This window comes from Chinchilla lanigera, unplaced genomic scaffold (genome assembly GCF_000276665.1).
Source record: "Chinchilla lanigera isolate Chin_1 unplaced genomic scaffold, ChiLan1.0 scaffold00028, whole genome shotgun sequence".
NCBI classification, from domain to species: domain Eukaryota; kingdom Metazoa; phylum Chordata; class Mammalia; order Rodentia; family Chinchillidae; genus Chinchilla; species Chinchilla lanigera.
Genome location: NW_004955429.1, coordinates 8,859,356 through 8,879,762, shown reverse-complemented (window position 1 = coordinate 8,879,762; position 20,407 = coordinate 8,859,356). Strand labels below are relative to the sequence as shown.

General features: G+C 36.4%; 1 protein-coding gene across 1 annotated transcript in view; it reads left to right on the top strand.

Moving 5' to 3' along the window:
* Malrd1 (MAM and LDL receptor class A domain containing 1) overlaps positions 1 to 20,407 on the top strand; it is a 600,954-nt gene that overhangs the window by 355,904 nt on the left and 224,643 nt on the right. The window contains exon 28 of the mRNA XM_005387237.2: positions 216 to 373. Coding sequence (XP_005387294.2) covers positions 216 to 373 — 158 coding nt within the window. The remainder of the gene's footprint in view (positions 1 to 215; positions 374 to 20,407) is intronic.

Sequence of the window (20,407 nt, the reverse complement as noted above, 5' to 3'; positions counted from 1 at the left end):
TTGATAGCATAAATATCCTGTCAGATCAGTTCATCTGCATACCGGGAAGCAATTTACTAAAAGCACAGACAGGTGGAAGTTGTTCTGTCGGTGGACTAAAGACAAGGCTATTAGACTTTGTGTTTCAAATGAAAATGCCTCGGGGAGCTCAGATCATATGAAATGTAATCAAAAACCCTAACATCGTCTCATCTGAATCCCACCTTCGCTCCTAGGGCACTTCATGTATCTGGAGGCTACTCCTGTGGGCCTGCGGGGCGACAAAGCTCACTTCAAGAGCACCAGGTGGCAAGAGTCCAGTGCTGCTTGCACCTTGAGCTTCTGGTATTTCATATCTGCAAAAGCGACAGGGTTCATTCGGATTCTCATTAAGGTAAGATCTTGGCCCCTGGGCCTCTGAGCATACAGTGGATTCCCTCAGGCAGGACATAGCCAGGAGTAGCTCATTACAGGCCTTTTGACTTGATGCAGGGAACCCTCACTTCCTCCCAGGGGGTGGACCTGGGGCATGAGGAGCAGCTTAGATTCAGCGATATGTCCTGTGATTGCAACTGAATCCCACAGACTTCTTAGTTTAATTTTTCCTGTGTAGTTGTTTCCTTCCCTATCTTCTTCAAAAGAAAATAGATTATTCATACATCTGAAAGGAGGACAACTATGCATTTTTCTCGTATATGGCTACTCATTATGGGAACTAATCATAGACATTCTGGTTCCAAGGACCGTGCACAGGATTAAACTGCACAGGAGCACTCTCAAGCCATGGTTACATCGAGCTGCTTATCAATGGTGACATACTAATCCATTCTCTCACTCAGGGTTAATTGGATGTTTCTGTCAGAGCTTGAATTCAGTAGAGCAAGGTGCCAGTGTTCTGGGAACAGAATAGCAAAATAAATATTAATACTATTAATGAGACCTGGTTCAAACACTTTTACTCTTTAGCAAGTTAAAACTGGCAACAAAAGGTGTGTGTGTGTGTGTGTGTGCGCGCATGTGATTTTAGTTCAAGAATCTAGTTAAAATTCGAAGATAGCTTGCTTTAAAACATGCTCCAGTGGCTACTGCTGTTTTATCACACATGAGCTTTGCTGAAGTGTCCCGGTGCTGATGGAGAGCACCTGACCTGCATGCCAAAGCGCTCAGCTACCTGAATAGCCTGTGGCTAGTTCACGTTTTATCGGAAACTTGAAATGACTTTATCACTCAGGACCCTCCTATAATGATGCAGAAAAGCTAGCCTAGTAAGGTGCATGCAGAAATAACCACAGTGATTTATTCTAATGGTTGAATTTGGAAACTGACTGAAATAAAAAGCTTAAAGTTCTCACAAGAATATATAAGTTGTACTCTTTGGAATATGATACTTGATTATATGGTATGCACCATATGAGGAATTTGATTCTGCTCTGTGAGATTTGTTTTTGCTATTTGCTTCACTCATACTTACATTTCAACTATCATATAGCAAAAACTTTCTACTATTATAAAATATGAAATTAAACCCCTGAGAGATTAATCTTCCTATCAAGTCATGTAGAACTCCTGTGGTTTCTCGAATTGATTCTTATGGACATTGCACAGCATTTAGAAATAACCATCTTTCTACCTTACAAAAACAACACAAAACAGCACACCCATATTTATAAAATATAAACAGGTTCTTGTAACTAGGGGTGCAGCTCAATGGTGTAGCACTTGTCCAGCATGCACAAGACCCTAGGTTGATTCTCCCCACCACTAAATAAATAAAATATGTCCTTATTCTTTTGTAGTCATGTGGATTGTGGAGGAAAGGAATCTTTCATGACATGAATTGAGATAATATTGATGAAATGAAGGCAGTTGTTTCATTTCGGAGAGTTATATTATGTCTTTGATCACAAAGTACTTAGTTTTCTCTGTATGTGAAACCCCGCAGGATGGTATCTTGCTCATGAGCTTGAAAGCATCCTAGCCATATAGTAGACTCAGTAGGACTGAGATTGCTGCCTGCCTGCCTTCTGCCTCCCTCCCTCGCCCTCTCTTCCTCTTCTTCCTCCTCCTTCTCTCCCTCTTTCCTTCCTTCCTCCCTCTCGCCCGCCCTCCCTCTCTCACTCCCTTCCTGTTTCCTCATCATCCCTTAAAAATGACTCCACTTTACCCATTTTCTTTCTGGTTCAGTGTCCCCTGTCCTTTCCCTCCTTCCTCTCATATTGAGTTCAATACAATCTGGAAGATCCAGCCTTTGCAAAAAGTTCCTTGGCCACTTTTACCTTCCAGGATTTTGCACCTTCTGAGCATCCTTCACGACTCTAAGAATGAGTCCTGCTCACTGGCTGGTAGTTGGCATTTATTCTCCCAATAAATAGACTAATTTCTCGAGAGCAAGGCGTTGAGTTTCACTCTTCACATTTTTACAGGGCCTCGGAGATAGGAGTGCTGGATAAAACATAAAGACATGGTGTCTCCCCTGTGTCTTATTTACTTTTCTTGTTGCTGAGGCAAAATACCCGACAGCCAAAGTTAAAGGGGGAAAGGATTTTTTGTGCTTACAATTTATGGAAGTCTCAATCCATAATCAGCTGGTTCCAAGGCAGGGTGGCACATGGCAAAGGGGCAATAGTTCATGGTGGCAGAAGAAGGCAAAAGCAACAAAGGGGATGGGGGAGATTCTTCCTGTCCTTTATAGTGTATGAGGCTACCACCCTAGGGAGAGTGTGGTACTCACACCCTTAATCCTAGCCAGACTAATCACACACCCTTAACCTGAGCATCACACATTCTAGATTCAGCCACCTCTGAAAAAGCCCTATGACCATATGAGGCTTTAGGGGGACATCTAAACACAAATCATAACACCTAGAGACCTTTTTTGATGGTAACTTTTGTGAAAGAATGGCTATACTGCATCACATGCGTGCTGTAAAATCTAATCTGAAGAATTTTTATTCCAAATCTAAATTATATGCGTGCAAGCAGACATAATGGGATGAAAACAGGGAGCAATAATTTAATGATGATATATTCTATCACCATTGAAGTAGTACTGAGAGCAGTTCCCAGCAACAATAATACATACTCTCAGATAAGACTTCTTGAACATCAACTCCTGTATCACTTCATAATAGTACAAGCCCTTGAGGTAAACTCTGTCTCATTTTACTGGAATGGTAGAGTAATGTCTTAGAAATAGCCAAATTATTGTATGATGCACCCTCTGAGTGACAGGACTGGAATTTGAATGCAGGTGTATCTACATATAAAACCCATATACTCACCCCTCCACCCACAGGCTTAAGTGTTCTGTACTGACTCTAATAATAAAACGTTACCTGCATGTAGATATGTTAAAACATTGTTTTAGAAAAACAAAACGAATAATTAGAATAGAGATACATGATTAAGGTAGTTAACTGTATTAACTTGAGAAAGAAATGCCCAGCTGATTGAATCAGCATAGTTCTGGAGTGGTTGAATGGATTTATTGAAGACAGAAGACCCACCCTGGATTTGACTTGCACCAAAAGATAGGCTCATAGCCTAAATGGAATAAAAAGGAAAATGAAGAAGGAAGGCTCACATCTGTTTCTTCGGAGGAGCTCCAGTCCTCACCTTCACCTGGGTTGTCATCTCCTGGATTTGGGTGCAGATTCTTCAGCCTTCCATCCCAGACCCTTCGGCCTCCTGAGATGGGCTAGTGCAGGACACTACACTGAGCTCCTGGCCTTCCACCTTTGATTGGATCCTTCGGGGATCTCCAGGGTACAGACAGCCCATTACACTCCTCCACGCCTGATTCTGCAGGTGTCCATTGTAAGTTTACCTTGTAAATCTTTAAATAGTTATATATTGATATTAAATCTGTTTATCGAGTCAGCACTAATATATTATGATTCTTAAATTACTCCTATAATAAAGGAGTGGATTCGGGGAAGTACCACAAAGCAAATCTATTGTTTTAGAGAGCATTTAGCAAAACATGGCACGCGCACGCGCGCACGCGCACACACACACACACACACACACACACATACAGAGAGAGAGAGAGAGAGAGAGAGAGAGAGAGAGAGAGAGAGAGAGAGAATGCTGTGATTAAATGAAAGGCATTTGCACTGAACAACTTCCACTCTTTTTTCATTTATTTGTTTCTTATTTTGTGACCAGGGTCTTGCGAAGTGCTATGTTGCCCAGACGGGGTTCACACTTACCACCCTCCTACCTCAGCCTCATAGAGTGCTGAGATTACAGGCATATGCCACCATCCTAGCTCAAAGCAGCACCATTTTATATATTGCATGTTTTATAATTTCTCCTTGTATTTCTTGCTGTCAGTCACATTTTCTTCCTTTTGATGTTGACTTTAGTTACCAATGGAACAAAAAGCTGTAAAATCATATAAACTTTCAAGAGGAAAAATAACTTTGAAAATTAACAGTGTTTTTTGTGATAGCAGAGAGTTAACCAGGTAGAAGGATCATGAGCTCTACCTCTCTAGCTGCTTGCAACAGGCAAATCCTTCTTTTAATAGAATTCTGCCCAGAGGAAAGGTGACCTCATGGGAAACAGTGACAATCTGTGTCATTTTATTGCTTGCATTTATGGGTGACTCCAGCAAAAGCTCAAATAGATTTAGTAGTAAATCTAAGGTCAAAGTAAGTAAATGAGCTAGAACCCGAAGTCAGGTATTATGAAATTAAAAGGAGAATGCATACACTCAGTTTGACATATATTTCCAAGAAGGATATTTATATGTTAATAACCCAAAAGAGAGACTATGGCTTTTTTTGGATTTAGTAACAATTCATTTAAGAAATAGTATATTTATTTCTGAGAACATATCTTATTCTACCTATGTTTTAACTCAATATTCTCATTAAATGTAAATGCATTGCTTTTCAGATGATCAACTATTTAAAACAATCTAAATTTTTAAAAAGCACTCAAGAATAGAATAAGTATTTTGCAACACAGAAGTTAACTTGGTTTACAAATTAATTAAGCCATTTTAATTGTTTATCTATGGTGTTTACTAAGGATAAATACTTAAATGTGAATACATTAAAAGTAATTTTTCAAGAATTTTTAAAATTTACTTACTGTTTGACTGTTTTTGTCGCTAAGTGCTACGTGCTATGTTGCCCAGGTGGGGTTCAAACTTACCACCCTCCTACCTCAGCCTCATAGAGTGCTGAGGTATTTAGCCTCAGCAAAAAAAAAAGACCTTTGTGTCTGTTGAGCTAGTCATTTAAACAAAATGCAGGAACACCTGCTATCTGAAAAGCATTATCCTCTTTGGAAATACTCCATCTGTAATAAACAGTGGATATTTTAATCGAAATGACTGTATGCTTTAGAGAATTTACATGCATTTAATTGAGAGCATTCAGGACTATCCATTATGTAGCCATGATAGACTATATAATATTTTCAAGCCAGAAATTGAGAAAAATATTGTATTCCAGGAGAGCTGTCCCAATAGAGCATCCTGGTTGTGCTGAAAGACCAAAATTAAATTAGTTGTTTGTTTTATCTTGCTTATGGGTAGTTTTGAAGTAGGTGGGGCCATCAAAATAAATTTAATATAAGCTATTCATTTGAGAGATGAACAAAGAATGAGGGGTTATATTTCTTACTCCTGTTCACATGACATTTAAAAAATTTAGAATGTAAATCCAATTTTTCTGACTTGTGATTTAGGGCTCTTTTGCTTAACTTCCTGAAAATTCTTAAGATTTCGAGATTCAAGATGGAAATACACTCAGCCTTCCCCTTCCATGGGTTTCCCATCTGCAAATATAATCAAACATAAAATAAACCTATTTAGAAAAAATTGCATCTATGCTAAACATGTATATATTTTGTCACTATTCCATGAACAAAGCATTATAACCCCTATTTGCATATCATTTCCATTATATTAGGTATTCTAGGTAATTTGGAGATGTTTTAAATTACTTGGGAGGATGTCCATAGCTTATGTGAAAAGACTATATCAAGTTATATAAGGTACTTAAGCATCTGTGGAATCAACCACCCGTGGATGCCAAGGGATGCGTGCATAGATTGTATCCAGTAGTCTGTGGAAAACAGCAAACGATCAAACAAAAGGCCAGCTTCCTTTGCTTACTTGGAATACTGGTCATCTATCTGGATTTGCCTTTATCATTAATCTAACCAGTAATGGGCCTTAGTTGGACATAGGTTTTAAGGCCTTAAAGGTAAGTATTCTTTAACCCCAACTACCCTACCTCCTACACACACTCACCACCACCCTGAAGTGAGAAGATCTATTAACCCATTGTTAATAGTACATCTACCTCACTATTAAAACGCATGGGAGAGATTTTTTAGATTTAGCTTTATTTTGATCTCTTCCACCTAGTGAATATGCTATTCCAGGAATGTTGTTGGTATTTTATTCATTATTTAAGAAAAAAGCTATAAAAATATAGAGAAACAGATTATATAGAATCTGGATGGAGAAAAGTGACTTTGCAGAGTGTCATATGGATTTTGGACTCTAAATCAGTAAAATGTTCAATGGTTAGTTCCAGAAATCAATTTGCTATTTCAGAATTGTTTCTGCACCATAGCAATTCAATGTGCGTAGTTTGGATAGAGTGCATTATTAAACTTGACCAAACTGACGGAGAAAAGTTGACCTATGCATTTCAAGCTATATCATTGCATACTGTGAACATAACAAGAGTTTAAATTAGTTGTCAGGATATCACAAATGTCCTTGTTTATGGAAAACTAATGTTTTCTATTATCATCTTGGAGAATATGGCAGTGTTTATGCTAGGCATATTCTCCACTGAGCTTTGTCTTTTAAATGCTTTTCACATGTCCTTTGTCTCAATGCCTCTAGTGTTACTTAGGTGGAGTCCTAAGCAGTTAATACCACAGGAGGCTCTTTTATAAGAAGAAAAGATTCTGCTAAGAGACTAGCATTTTAATGTAACTGACTCTAGGAGTTCTCACCTTACAAGGGAATCAAATAGTTTGTTCTAAAGAACCTTATTACTGTTTCACTTCTGTTATTGCTACTACTTTGTGACAAGGTTCTGTTTCCTGACAGATTCATTTTTTCTTTTCTTTTTTTTTTTTTTTTTTTTTTTTTGTACCAGGAATCGAACTCAGAACCTTTCACTTGCCAAGCAGGTGCTTGTGGCACTGAGCTAGATTCATTTTTTCTATACAAAGTTGCAAACCTTCTGCCCAGAATAACTTCTTTAATCTTCAAAATGAAGTACAAGAAAGACATTTTTTCCTAATTTTAGCAACTATGAAATTGAGATGTAGGTCACTTAAAGTTATATAATTAGGATTAAAGCCCATTCTAACTTCAGTATCCCTTGCTGCTAGCTACTTTACCAATTTTTACCATTAGCAATTTAACATGTCCTGATACCTAGGAAGCAGAAATATGAATACTCATCAAAGTTACACTGGAATTCTGAAATCATATGAATTAGAGACTTCCATCCCAACATATAAAATAAACAGTCTGTTCTACATGTTAGAGGGGGATAGAGAATTCTAAGTATTTATTAGTTTGGGCAGTTTTATTTTCTTTTAAAATTAATTTACTTTTAGGGACTGGGGATATAGCTCAGTGGTATAAGCGCCTGCCTAGCAAGCACAAGGTCGTGAATTTGATCCCCGGTACCACAAAAAATAAATAAATAAATAAATAAATAAAAATTTACTTTTAATGGAAAATTGTGTGCACTTATGGGGGAAAGTATGATATTTCAGTACATTTGGACTTTATGTGGTGGCCCACTTTGGATATTTAGGTCAGCTGTTATCTCAATTATGCGTCTCATCCTTATGATGAGAGTATTTGTTTGTTTTCCAACTTAACTTGAAATTCTAGGAGCAGAGCCCTATTTATCTCATCATATCTAATATAATTAAAAATTTCTAAAGTCACATTAAATAGCTTCATGGTAATGAGAAAAAGATAAATGAAGAATAATTAATACTAATCATTAAACATTTTTATAAATATATTTTCTAAATTGAATCATGACCTAATTATATGAAAAGATCCAATGAAAGATGAAGTAGCTACCATTATTCCAAAGGTGTGATAAGCACGAATGCCATTTTGGTAAAATTAACAGTAGTGTAATATGATATTAAATGATTTCTGTTTACTATTTTTTGTTTTGTTTTGTTTTGTTTTTCCCCAGTACAGGGAACCCAACTCACGACCTTGCGCTTGCCAGGCAGGCACTTTGCCGCTGAGCTAAATCCCCAGCCCCTTCTGTTTACTATTGATGAGACAGTCACAAGTACTGCTAGTGCAGTATTTAGGATGTGTTTCTTGTATTCACAAATTGAGGAAAGTATCCAATTTTAGTTGAAGTTGGTAACAATAAATATATTTTTTCTCCATGTTATAACTTTCTTGGAAATCAATATGTTCTATACAAGGAGCCTGGAGGATTTTTAATTTTATAAGGCCATCTATCTTAGATGGTCAGCATTTATACTTACTTATTAGTGTTTACTGCAATGTTAGAAGTGGGAATGGAGGAGAAAATTCCAGTCAGTGGATATAAAATTATACTTAGATGAGGGAGTTAAGTTCTAGAATTCCATTGTACAGTAAGATGACTATAGTTCACAATGGTGTATTAGATATTTTAAAATAACAAGAAGATTCTAAATGTTCTCACCACAAGGAAATGATCAATGTGTGAGGGGACACATAGGCTAAACACCTTAATTTATTTAGTATATACTATACACATGCATTGGAACACACACCATGCCTCTAAGATATGTACAGTTTTCATATATCAGTTAAAAATAAAATAGAACAAAATGTACAAAAAGAAATGTGTCTTCTCTGAATTTTTTACATAAAAATGCAAATCACCTCCAACAACTGAAACACAGCAAGTACCTGAAGGTAGCATTCACTGGAACCCGGGGTAGAGCAGTCCAAATGCTCTGAGGGACGGCCACAGTGAAAAGAGACCTCAGCTGACCAGACATCCAGCACAGGCGGCAGCTTCCCAATGGCTGCTGCAGGGTTCACTTATTGAGAGATTTGTCAGCCCGATTCATGAGTGTCTCTTCAGATGTTGTATGTTGCCACGGCATTTGATGCTTTATCTAATATAAGATCTGAAAGAAGGAACAGAAGAAAGACCATATTACAGCTTACCTTGTTTAAAACATAATGACCCAATAACGTCGTGCGGCTATTATTCATTTACTCACAGGAAATTCACAGGGGCAGTTGTTGCCTACAGAACTGCTGTATGCAGGAATTCTGAGAACCAGGTAGTTTCAATTCAGTTTTGGCTTTTTACTGATAGTTGCATTATAACCATTTCAAAGATGCTTAGCATGGTGAAACATTCTTCTCTTCCTATTTCTTTAGGACAGTACCTGAAATCATTCTAATAATTTTATTGCATAGTAGTAATGTGTTGTGACACGTGTGTTCCCATCAATTAAACTATAACACCTACTCTATTCATACATATTTAAATCAAAATTGATTAAAACTGTTATCACTTAATTGATGGTTTGAGTCACATATTGGGCTCAAATGCTGCCACAAGATTGAAGATCTGTTTTTACTAATTGTAGATCACGAGTTAGAGTGGAAAGAAAACCCTTATGATTCACATCCAAATGTGTTATTAACATAAACAATTAAAATGAAAAAATCTTGCTATCTTATCTATGTATAGGATGGATAAATGAAAAGTTTCCTATATATAATCTTGAGAAGATTTTAATCGAAGCAGAAATTTAAAGCCTATTTGTTAATAACGCAGAAATGTTTATACTTAGTCACACTTCCTAGATTGAAGCATCTGTCCACATTTTCTAAACAAGTCAGGAATATTTTCCAGTAATTTTTTAATTAAGTCAGTAAAGCTCTTTGTTAAGTTCTGCTATAGGCTGGGGATTTAGCTCAGCGGCACAGCGCCTTCCTTGCAAGCGCGAGGTCGTGAGTTTGATTCCCGGTACCGGAAACCCGCCCCCCCCCAAAAAAAAGTTCTGCTGTGACTCCCCACTGTGGATTATATCAAAGGTAGAGCTAAAGAAAAGCATGGGTATTTGGGATACAGCATCTCTAACTTAGACTCTCTGTTTCTCTCTCATCCTTTCAGACCAGCATATTCATCTGTAAGTACTGCGTTTCTACCTCAGCCCCTGATCTTTGTATTTCGCCTTCCATCTGGGCATTAGCACATATCCAGGGGCACCTCCTGAGTGCACCCCTGGTGCTGTGGTGCTGACTTTTCCAGCCAGAAGCTGGAGGTGCTCTCCTGTTAAAATCTGAATGTTCTTCAGTATTTAATCACTCTCTTTCTGAAGTTATCCTCTCTCTGAAATGTGCTTATGACTTCCCATGCTGCAGAACTGGTGATGGAACCCACCTCTTTGATGGTGAGTTCAAATGGTAGATCCACGTTAAGTGGCAGAACGTGCCCTGGCCATTGATTCTCTGTACCCAGGCCCTGAATAATGAGTGTAGAAAGTTATATTCTCCAATGACTAGAGAATATATGACACAAAGACTATGTCTGTTGTCTCTGAATATAGTGTAGTGCCTAATACATAGGAAACATTAAGTACCATTTTAAATCAATCAAGAGTACATGTATAGGCAGTAATAATTAAGTGCCAACTATTCAGAACAAACTAATAGTCCAAGGATACAAAAGATTAACATATTAGTGGACTTAAAGTGTTTAGACAAGATAAAAATTTAGTCTGGCTCTTGAAGGCCAATTTTTCTTTTGTCCATATGAGACAGAGTCTTGCTATGCAGTTCAGGTTGGCTTTGAACTCACTGTGTAGCCCAGGCTGGCCTCAAACTAATGGCATCCTCCTGCCTCAGCCTCCCGAGTGTTTAGATTACTGGTTTGCACCAACATGCCTGGCAGTTTGGCAAGAAGGATAATTTTAATTTGGATGTAAGAGAGGAAGAAGGTTATTTTACATGAGAGATATAGAAAAGTCTAAAATGTATTTGATGAGCCCTGAACTTACCAATGTTAGCAATTATAAGAAAATTAAGGATATAATAGTAGTAGAAATAATAACATGAGCATGTATTTTACACAACAATTTATATTCTATATTTGGATGTAAGATCCCAAGAGTCCTTTTGTTATTTAATAGAGTATTGTTTATTTTTATTGTTTCTTGTAAATTTTCCTTGCTTCTGACTTACTAGCTTTCCTTTTGAGTTTAAAGCCATATTTATTGAAAACTTTTCATGTAACATACTTACATTAATGTAATTGTATCAGATTATACATGTAAATTAGCAATTATATTAAAAGTAGTAACATCAGTATAATCAAATTTAAAATTTCTTTTTGAACAACAAAAGAGAGGTAATTGAAAAATCAAAATAATTTTTGAAGATTATTTTAATGAATTTAATTTTTAATTTTTGCTTGATATGAGAAAACAAATTCCAGTTTAGCTGCTAGCAATTCACTCAAACATTATTTTATATGGCAGGGTGGTCAATGTTATTTTCTTAAAAATGGAGAAATGGAATCGAGTGTTGTTACAAGTGTTTGGGATATAGCATCAGCTAAATTACTGCTTTGGTAAATTAAACTACTTACTTAGAGATTCACTGTATGGAGCAGTCCATGTATAGTAAGGTTTCCCCATAAAAAAATTCTGCAAATAAATCATTGAAGACGTTACAGATGTCAAATGCTGTAAATATTTTTTTCCATTCGCAGAGTGCTATTGACTTCACCCCACCAATGACTGCTGTGCCCTGCTTTGACCTCCTTTATGCTGACCTGTTGATAGCAGGAGGAGACACGCAGTGCCGCAGATACATGGGCTGAGCGATCATTACTCTGAGTCCGAGCAACTGAAATGACAAAGAGCTCTGAGGTTAAAAAGAAGGCTAAAATAATATTTTATGTGAATTGAATTCATGTATTTCTTTTCATCAGTATTCACGAGCCCCAAGGATTTTAGGGGTCATACTTTTAATGAGTTATTTTTGACTCTTTTTGACATTGCTGTGGGTTGTTCGACAGACAAAATCTTACCCAAGTTGGACTCACATGATTCTTCAACGAGAGAATAGCGAGAAAAATGGTGAGAAAATTCCCAGTCTTTTAGGGTTTTTAATTTAAATTATTTTTCAGGAAATCTCTATATTATGAAGTGGAGTACCATAGTGTGTAACTTTGTTTTGTTGATTAGAATTGGAGATAATTTTTTTGTAGTCAAAATATATATGCAGAACACTTATATATTGGGGTGTTAGGCTAAGACTTTTATAAAGAAACTTTTTTTTTTTTGAGCTTTTAATGTCCAGGACTAAGATACATTAAGAACATAAATAGTTGGGGCTGGTGATTTAACTCAGCAGCAAAGCACCTGCCTGGCAATGCAAGGTTGTGAGTTTGATTCCTGGTACCAAAAGAAAAACAAAAAAACAAAACAAACAAACAAAAGGAACATAAATAGTTAAAATTAGAGGAACATTTTCCCTTTTTAATTTTGTTTCTCTCTTTGAAAACAAAACATGACTGAAGCATATATAAATGAAATAGTTTACTGTGTTTATTTCAATGTGGAGAGATTGTGAACAGTTTTATTTTTACAGATATATAGTTAGCCATGATTTTAGAGTGCATTTGTACTTTTTATTACTACCTAATTCATATAGTACTAATAAACATCATTTGAAAACCACTCATGAAATAATTTTCATGAGTTTCAACAGTTGTCTGAGTATTTGAACATTTTTTATTTGTAAAATGATTTAGAGCAGAATATTGAACTAGAACTCAAGATGATTTTTGTTCAGCTAAGATCTAGTACCTTTTATTTATTAGAATTTTCTGATACATATTGCATTCTTAAATATAACCTCTCTTTTTCTCCAGATATTTGAGCTACAAGTACATAGGGTTTTTTTCTAGGCAGCTTAGATATTGTTAAAGTTCTAATAAAAGTTTACTAATATAAACATGGATGGACAGGAATCAGAACAAATAAATAAATAGATGTGTACTGTTCAGAATGACTGACAAGTAGATCCTACAGAATCATTTTAGTTTTCTAGCTCTCTGGGGAAATGATCAATCCAATTATATATTTATTTTTCACAAATTTAATTAAAGTACTTAAACTTCTGATTCTGAAGTAGTTACTTCATCTTCAAAGACAGCACTTCAGAACAATTTTATTCAATTTGACAATTTCAGTGTGAATGTCTAAAGTCAAAATCATTACACAAGGCACAACTCCCCATTCATTTCTTCCTTCTCATTTAAGATTATGATTATGTCTCTGAAAACACATGTAATTGGGGCTGGGGATATAGCTGAGAGGCACAGCGCCTGCCTGCCAAGTGCAAGGTCGTGAGTTTGATTCCTGGTACTGGAAAATACATGTAATCCTATCCCTAATGGCATCACAGAGTAAATCATGTCAAAGTGAAATTTGTGAAAAAAAACATGTTTTGTAATGAGGCATTTAATGTCTTTTGCATGTATATACAAAGTTAACCCGGCAAAAGCGCCTGACTGGCAAGCGCAAGGTCGTGAGTTCGGTTCCCGGTACCGGAGAAAAACCAAAAAAAAAAAAAAACAAAAAAAAAAACAAAGTTAACCTGATTTCCTTGATATTTGTTAATTTGACAAGAATGCCAGGTATCTTTCTATTAAGAAAGTTAGGACTAATGGTACAATGTAGAAGAAGTAGTATGAACAAAAACTTTTGGGAGATTATGTCTAATAGGAGGGGCTACCCCTTCTCCCCCTTTGAAGCACAGCCAGTCTCTAGTAATTTTGAGCATGTCTTAGATTCACCACTGAGTTCTTTTATTGAGAGCTGCTTCTCAGAATTATGTTCCTTTCCCTAGAACCCCTTGGCCATTGATTATTCTACTCTAGTTGCTGCCTGGGATTTTAAGACCCCTGGTTTGACAATTTGTTATAGTCACCATGCTGATTTCAACAAGGTGTAATGAAGGAAGATCACATTTCCCTTTAGTGGTGTTCCTTAACTCAATATAAGAACACCAACACAAGGCTTATGTGCATCCATAGTCTTTTACAGAGTGTTGATATTAATTAGAATTTGAAAGCATAGGAAGAGAAACAAAGCTAGATCGTGAACTTAACCATACTTACAGTACAAAAGGAAAAACAAACAGTGTTTCACATTGGGTTCTTTTGAGTGAATGTCTCAGGTCCCAGTCTCAATATTTCACTTCAGTTTTGATCCTCCTTGAATTTTTTAAAAGAGTCACATGTTCTATTTTTCCACTGATGGATAAATTCCATGTTTAGATACAACGACCCCTAAATACAGGGGTTACTCTGTCTTTGGGTACATCATCCTTTTTTTTTGCCAGAACAATCAAGACAATGTGACCTATGCAAAATTTATTAGGAATAAAACTTTCCCCACCAAAGTGTGAAGTATTTAGTCAATATAATGTCACAGTAGGCTTTTGAATATGGAAAAAGTTACCAGTCATGTCGGTAGAGCTATGTGGATTTGAATCCCAGTTCTGCTACTTGGTATTCACCATCTTGGGCAACTTTTTAGCATCTATAATCTTCCTTGAATATGTATGTAAAATTAGTGCCATGATATCATCTACCAATAGATTTCAATATCACAAAATGCTATAAGATGTATAAAAATTTACTTTGGAAACTATTAAGCAGTCAGTTCATTTTTATATTAATGCCTCATCAAAGATGAACATAGAAAAAGGGAAAAAAAGTGAAACTCAGAATACTTATTCTGCTTTTCTGTTGACAATTAGACTGTATTAATATGTGTATCTTCTAAAAAGTATGGTCTATTACTTTCCAAATGGGATTTTTCATTGTGTTTCCACCTAAATGCCCTTCCCTTTGATGTAGAATTTGCCCTATCTATTTGTTCTCTCACGTCACCTGTTTGGATAGCTGTGAGTAGAACTTTGTGGTTGTATTTAATGACAGCTGAGTCAGTGAGACCTGTCAGGCGTTAATCTTAGAATACATGCTGTCATTGCTTGCTTCCCATAACCTGGCTGAAGGTGTTTGTCATTTAGAAGACATTGTTAGAAAAGCAGAATGTTATCAGGGGGTGAGTTCTTCAGGACAAATATCCAGGTAAAACTAAGATGTTTGTTTTGAAAGAAATGGAAAAGCACTGAGGTCTGCTGAACACATTATGCTCCTTTTCTCTCATGATGAATATTCTCATCATCATATATCTCACAGAGCGAAGAACATTACTGTGATGGAGGGCTGACACAACTCATTCAAGAGCTCTGTGTGGAGAGAAAGAAAAAGGTCCTTACTTTGTTATTGCAGTGCTTGTTTTCAATAAAAGCATGAAATACAAGGAGAATAATCAAGTGACATTGATGATATTGGATAAATTTGTATTTATATTTCTGTATATCACCTTGGTGTCTACAGTCCACCTTCAATTGTTTGTGTTGGTTTATAATTAACTTGGAGAAAGTCTATCTTCCTGATGATGTCTGACTCTTCCAGACATAATCTTCACTCTACCTTTATCCAGAAATCTGGCTTCTTCATGATCCAGATGAAATCAAGGCTTAAGTTTCTGCATCTCTTTTTTTCACCATCATATTCTACTGCTTCTATAAGTGAAAAACTTCTACTAGTTAACAAAACATAGACAAATGGACAAAAGACAAATAAGTAGTATACCTAAGAAAAAATCCAAATGCCTCCTAAACATATAGAAAGATACTACACCATCATAGCCATCAGAACAGTACAAATCAAGACTGCAGTGAGATTATTTCATGCCCAAATGTTGAGCAAAAACACAATACTAATGATTGTGATGGGTGTGGAACAGAATAAAATGTTTTGTATACTTAGTAAGAATGTAATTGGTATAATAATTTTGGAAAATAGTTTTTCAGTTGTAAGTTGAAGTAACACACCATATTACACGGCTATAATCTTCCTTTGTATACTGTCTAACAAAATACCTGTGTGTACATTGAGAATTCAAAAAGGTTGAGGTTGCCATAAGAATAACTGACCAAACTACAGTGAGTATGTTAAAACTCCAGAATCTACACAGAGAAATTAAAGTAATGAAGATCAGAAATCATCCAAATATATTACATTTGTTTGAAGCTGTCAAAACTAAGAAAGCATTCTATTTAGTAATGGAATATGCAAAAGATAGTAAACTGTAGCACTTGATTAGTCATGGAAAAATGGATGAAAAAGAAGCAAGGATGAATTTTGACAGATCCTGTCTGCACTAAAACACTACCATGATGAAGGGATCACAAACAGAAACCTAAGCACTGAGAAAATATTGTTAGAAAAGGAGTTAAACATCAACCAGTGATTTTGGACTCAGCACTAAATTTACTGTGGACAACAAACCAGACAGTTATTGTACCAGTTCTGCATATGCAGCCCCAGAGACCCACCTGGGCAAGGAATAGCAAGGCCTGGATGTCAACATGTGGAATCTCCATGTGGTTTTGTATAACCTGTTGGGTGGGTCGCTCCCCTTCAACAGAAGAAATATCTCTTTCTAGCTATCCACAGATTGGAGCAGTTTCTAACATGATTCCTTGTCATAAACCCACAGAAGCATGGCCGTCTTGATCAGATCACGAAGGACAAGTGGATAATTGAAGCACACGAGGGAGTTGAACATCCATTCATTGAACAAAAGCTAAACATATCAGGCCCAAAAAGAATAAAAATGAAGCCTGCCATGGGGTTCCCAGAGAAAGGAACTTACCAGTCTCTTTCACAGACGAAATGTGATAAAAACTCAGCTACCTATTTGCTGCTAGGGAGAAAATCTGAGTTGGACTCCCCTCATTCCAGTGCTAGCAGACACCGTTCACTTGCTAAGGTACAGTGATCTTAGCAAAATCACTGGTGGAGGTCCTGGCCATGAAGTGCACCCAAGCTTGTCTTCCAGCAAGCCTCAGAGACTGCACACTGACCGTGCTGGACCAGCTCTTTCTTCAGCTGTTTCCCATCCAAAAAAGACTCAGAAAAGCACTGCAGAGAGTGATCTCAAGGACGGTGAAATTTCCTCCCAGAAATTTGAAGAACAGCTGTCAAGGGCAAGAAAATTGTTGCAGCCAGTTCCATACTTGGGAACCCAAGTAATCTTGACCAACCAGATATTTTCAAACATGAGAAAAGCCCTGCCATGCCTGACAGTGTCATCACCTATTTAGCTGAAATGGTAGAGGGAAAGAAAGAAACCTTGAGTTTTGTAGTGAGAGACCTACTTCAGACAGGATTATGGTGATTCATAATATGCAAGACATCAGCATTTGCAGAGAGAACCACATTTGCTTCAACACATATTACTAGCACTTCTACCACCCATTCTGGCATCCACTTACCAAGAGGCAGCAACAGTGGTAGCACTTTGTACTACCAGCTACAGGAGACTGGAACTGCAGCATACAATGTCCCACGTCCATCACCCAGCCTCTCCTAGAAAGGTATATCATTGTCCCAAAGTCAATGCTCCTCTATTTTTTTTTTTTATTAAACTTAACTTTAGGACTCACAGGGAGTTGGAATGAATTTGCCAAACAAGTACATGAAAATAAAGAAGTAAAACCTCAAGCTCTCCACTTCATTTGGAGAATGAAAGCTGCTGATCCCAGGGACATGGACCCCAGGGACATGCTGAGGGAGATTCAAAGAGTCCTGGATGCAAAAAGCTGGAACTATAAGCAGAGGGGGCAGTTCTGTCTCTTGTGTAGCAAAGGTGATGGACCTGGTGAGAATCCTGTGCATTGGGAGATGGAAGTCTGTAGCCTGCTAAGACTGTTTCTGAATGGGTACTATTTTAGGTGGAAGACAGATTGGCAACGTTCAAAATTATTACTTCAAAAATTGCCAGTGAGCTAAAGCTGTAGCCCATTAATTATCATTAAATAAAGTGGCAATTGAAAGTGTTTTCCTGAACACTGATGGAAATGCATAGAATAATGTTTAGGTGATAACATCTGGATTTTCTAAATCATGACTTAAAGTCTGAGGATGAGGTAAAAACATTCTCATAGCACACATTCAGATTTTCCAAGTGCTCCCTGATATCAATTTTGTATAAACACTTCCTAACCAAAGGCAATTAATAAGTGTGTGTGTGTGTGATGGAAAATGCATGGTATCTAAGTCTTATTCCTCTTTTCTTAGGAACTAAGCACACTTCTGTATGAATATAAAAATATGATCTCCTTTAATTGTGAGAGGCACTGCTTTACGTACCACTACACAGCTAGCTAGTAACAGAGGACTAATGTATTAATGTTAGTACACACATGACTCAGCTGGAGTAAAAATTCAAATAGCCCTGCTCTAGTATTCAAGCTCCTAACCCTCATCTCAGACTGTCTCTCAAGTTGTAGGACTCAAAGATTCATAAATTCTTCACTGAAGATCCATCCCTCAATTAGCCTAAGGACATTACTGTTTTCCTAAAATGTTTTAAACATAACCGTGATGCAGAGTTTGGTAAGTGAAAATTTTACTGTGTAGTTGCAGCACTACATAAAGAATTTTTAAGAAAGTTTAAACTTGTGGGAGAACTTTTTAATATCTTTCACATTGATCATCATTTATATAAGTTACAAGACATATGACAGTATTAAAAAGTTTATATAATGTTCTCTCTTAAGAAAGGCAAATGGTATTGGGCTCACACAAATTACCTACATAAGCTGAATACTCAATCCATGAAAAGATTGTTAGAAAAACTCCATGAACCATCAGAGAAAAGCAAAACAGAGGCATGGGACAAATATCTCTAAAATAACTAGAAAATTAAGATTTGTGCAGTAATTAAAGGGGAAATCCAAATGTAGATTATCTCTTCATGGAAACATTCTGAGCTAAAAAATTAACATTAAAATCAATGTAGGATCACTGGAACCTTTAGTTTGAAGGCTGAAGCCTTGTAGGGACACTTTAAGGACTGAAAATACAACCTCCTGCAAATATTGAATTCACAGTCAAAAAAGACACAGCAGTGTAGGAAGTCAGTCATAGACAGAGGCAGCCTCCATATAACAGAAAATTATCTTTTCTGTTTTGCTCCCAGACTTGTATCTTCATGAAAATCCTACACATCTGTCAAGGGGATTTCATGATTTGTGCACCCCTGTTTTTATTCTTACTAATGTTGGGTTGAGATAGTTAAATATGGAGTGATTGAAACCCTGTTGCTTTGTAGATCACACATTTCATTTTCCAGAGAAGGGAAAAAATCCCTGTCTAATGTAGCTTAGAACACATTTTTATTCTTACAAGTCAAATTAGCTTAATATGGCCAGGTTGAAATTTTTGAAAAGAAAGTTATAGTAAATGCTGACTAGAGAATCACTTCTGTGAATAAGCACATGTGATGAAATCTAGTTCGCTTGAAAACTTTATGAAAAATTCTTCATTCCCTTTTGCAAATGAGTCACTGAGATTTAGAGGCTTTAAGTCTGTCTGACTTCATAGTCCTTGGTTACAATAAGCTACTACTAACCGGTTTTGAAGTTGAGGAGCTGTTAATAATTTTACACTGATTCTAATTTGTTCAGTGCCTTTAACGTTTGATCATTTTTCAGTACTGTTTCAAATCTAAGCCTGAGGTATTGACCAATGTTTTCAGATAAACCACATCAATACTCCAATAGTAATCAGTTTACTTTTCTTATTTTTTTTAGGAATCTATTTGATTGTATTAGATAAGTTGTTAGATTGATGTTGAGAGTTTTTATTAACACGTTTGATCTGCACTTTGAAAATTGTTTAGTGGCTATCCTTTTTGAAACTATATTTTACTTAAAATATTTCTTTTTTAATCATGAGAAATATAAGAATTTCAGAATGTCTTAAGGCTTATCTCCTAAACTTGTCCATTTACATCCTAAGTTTATTGTCTAATTTTTCCTTATTGTCTTGCCCTCTCACTCAGTCTGTATTTGTGTGTATTTGTGTGTGTGTCTGTGTGTGTTTATGAAGTATCTGCCAATTACTTTCCTCATAACTGATTTTTACTTTTTTCTTCTGGGTTCAATTTCCTCTTAAATGTAGTACATTATTTATTCATTTTTAGTAAATATTCCCTTGAATTCCTTACAGATCTCAATTTATTCTTAGTTAATTAGACTTCTTAAATAATCCCTGCTGTTTTTAAGATAATTGCTCTAATGGCAAGAAATGGATTGACCTAGAGGGGGAAATGGAGTCAAGTTTGTTGGGGAATGATTTAAAACTTTACAAGCCTAAGGTGTGGTTCAGTGGTAGACCATTTGTCCAACATGTGTGAGCCCCTAGGTTCCATCCCCAGCAATATGTGCACAAATAAAAAATAAACAAATAAATAAATCTGCTCAAAATAATAATAAAGCATTTTGTCCTAAATTTGA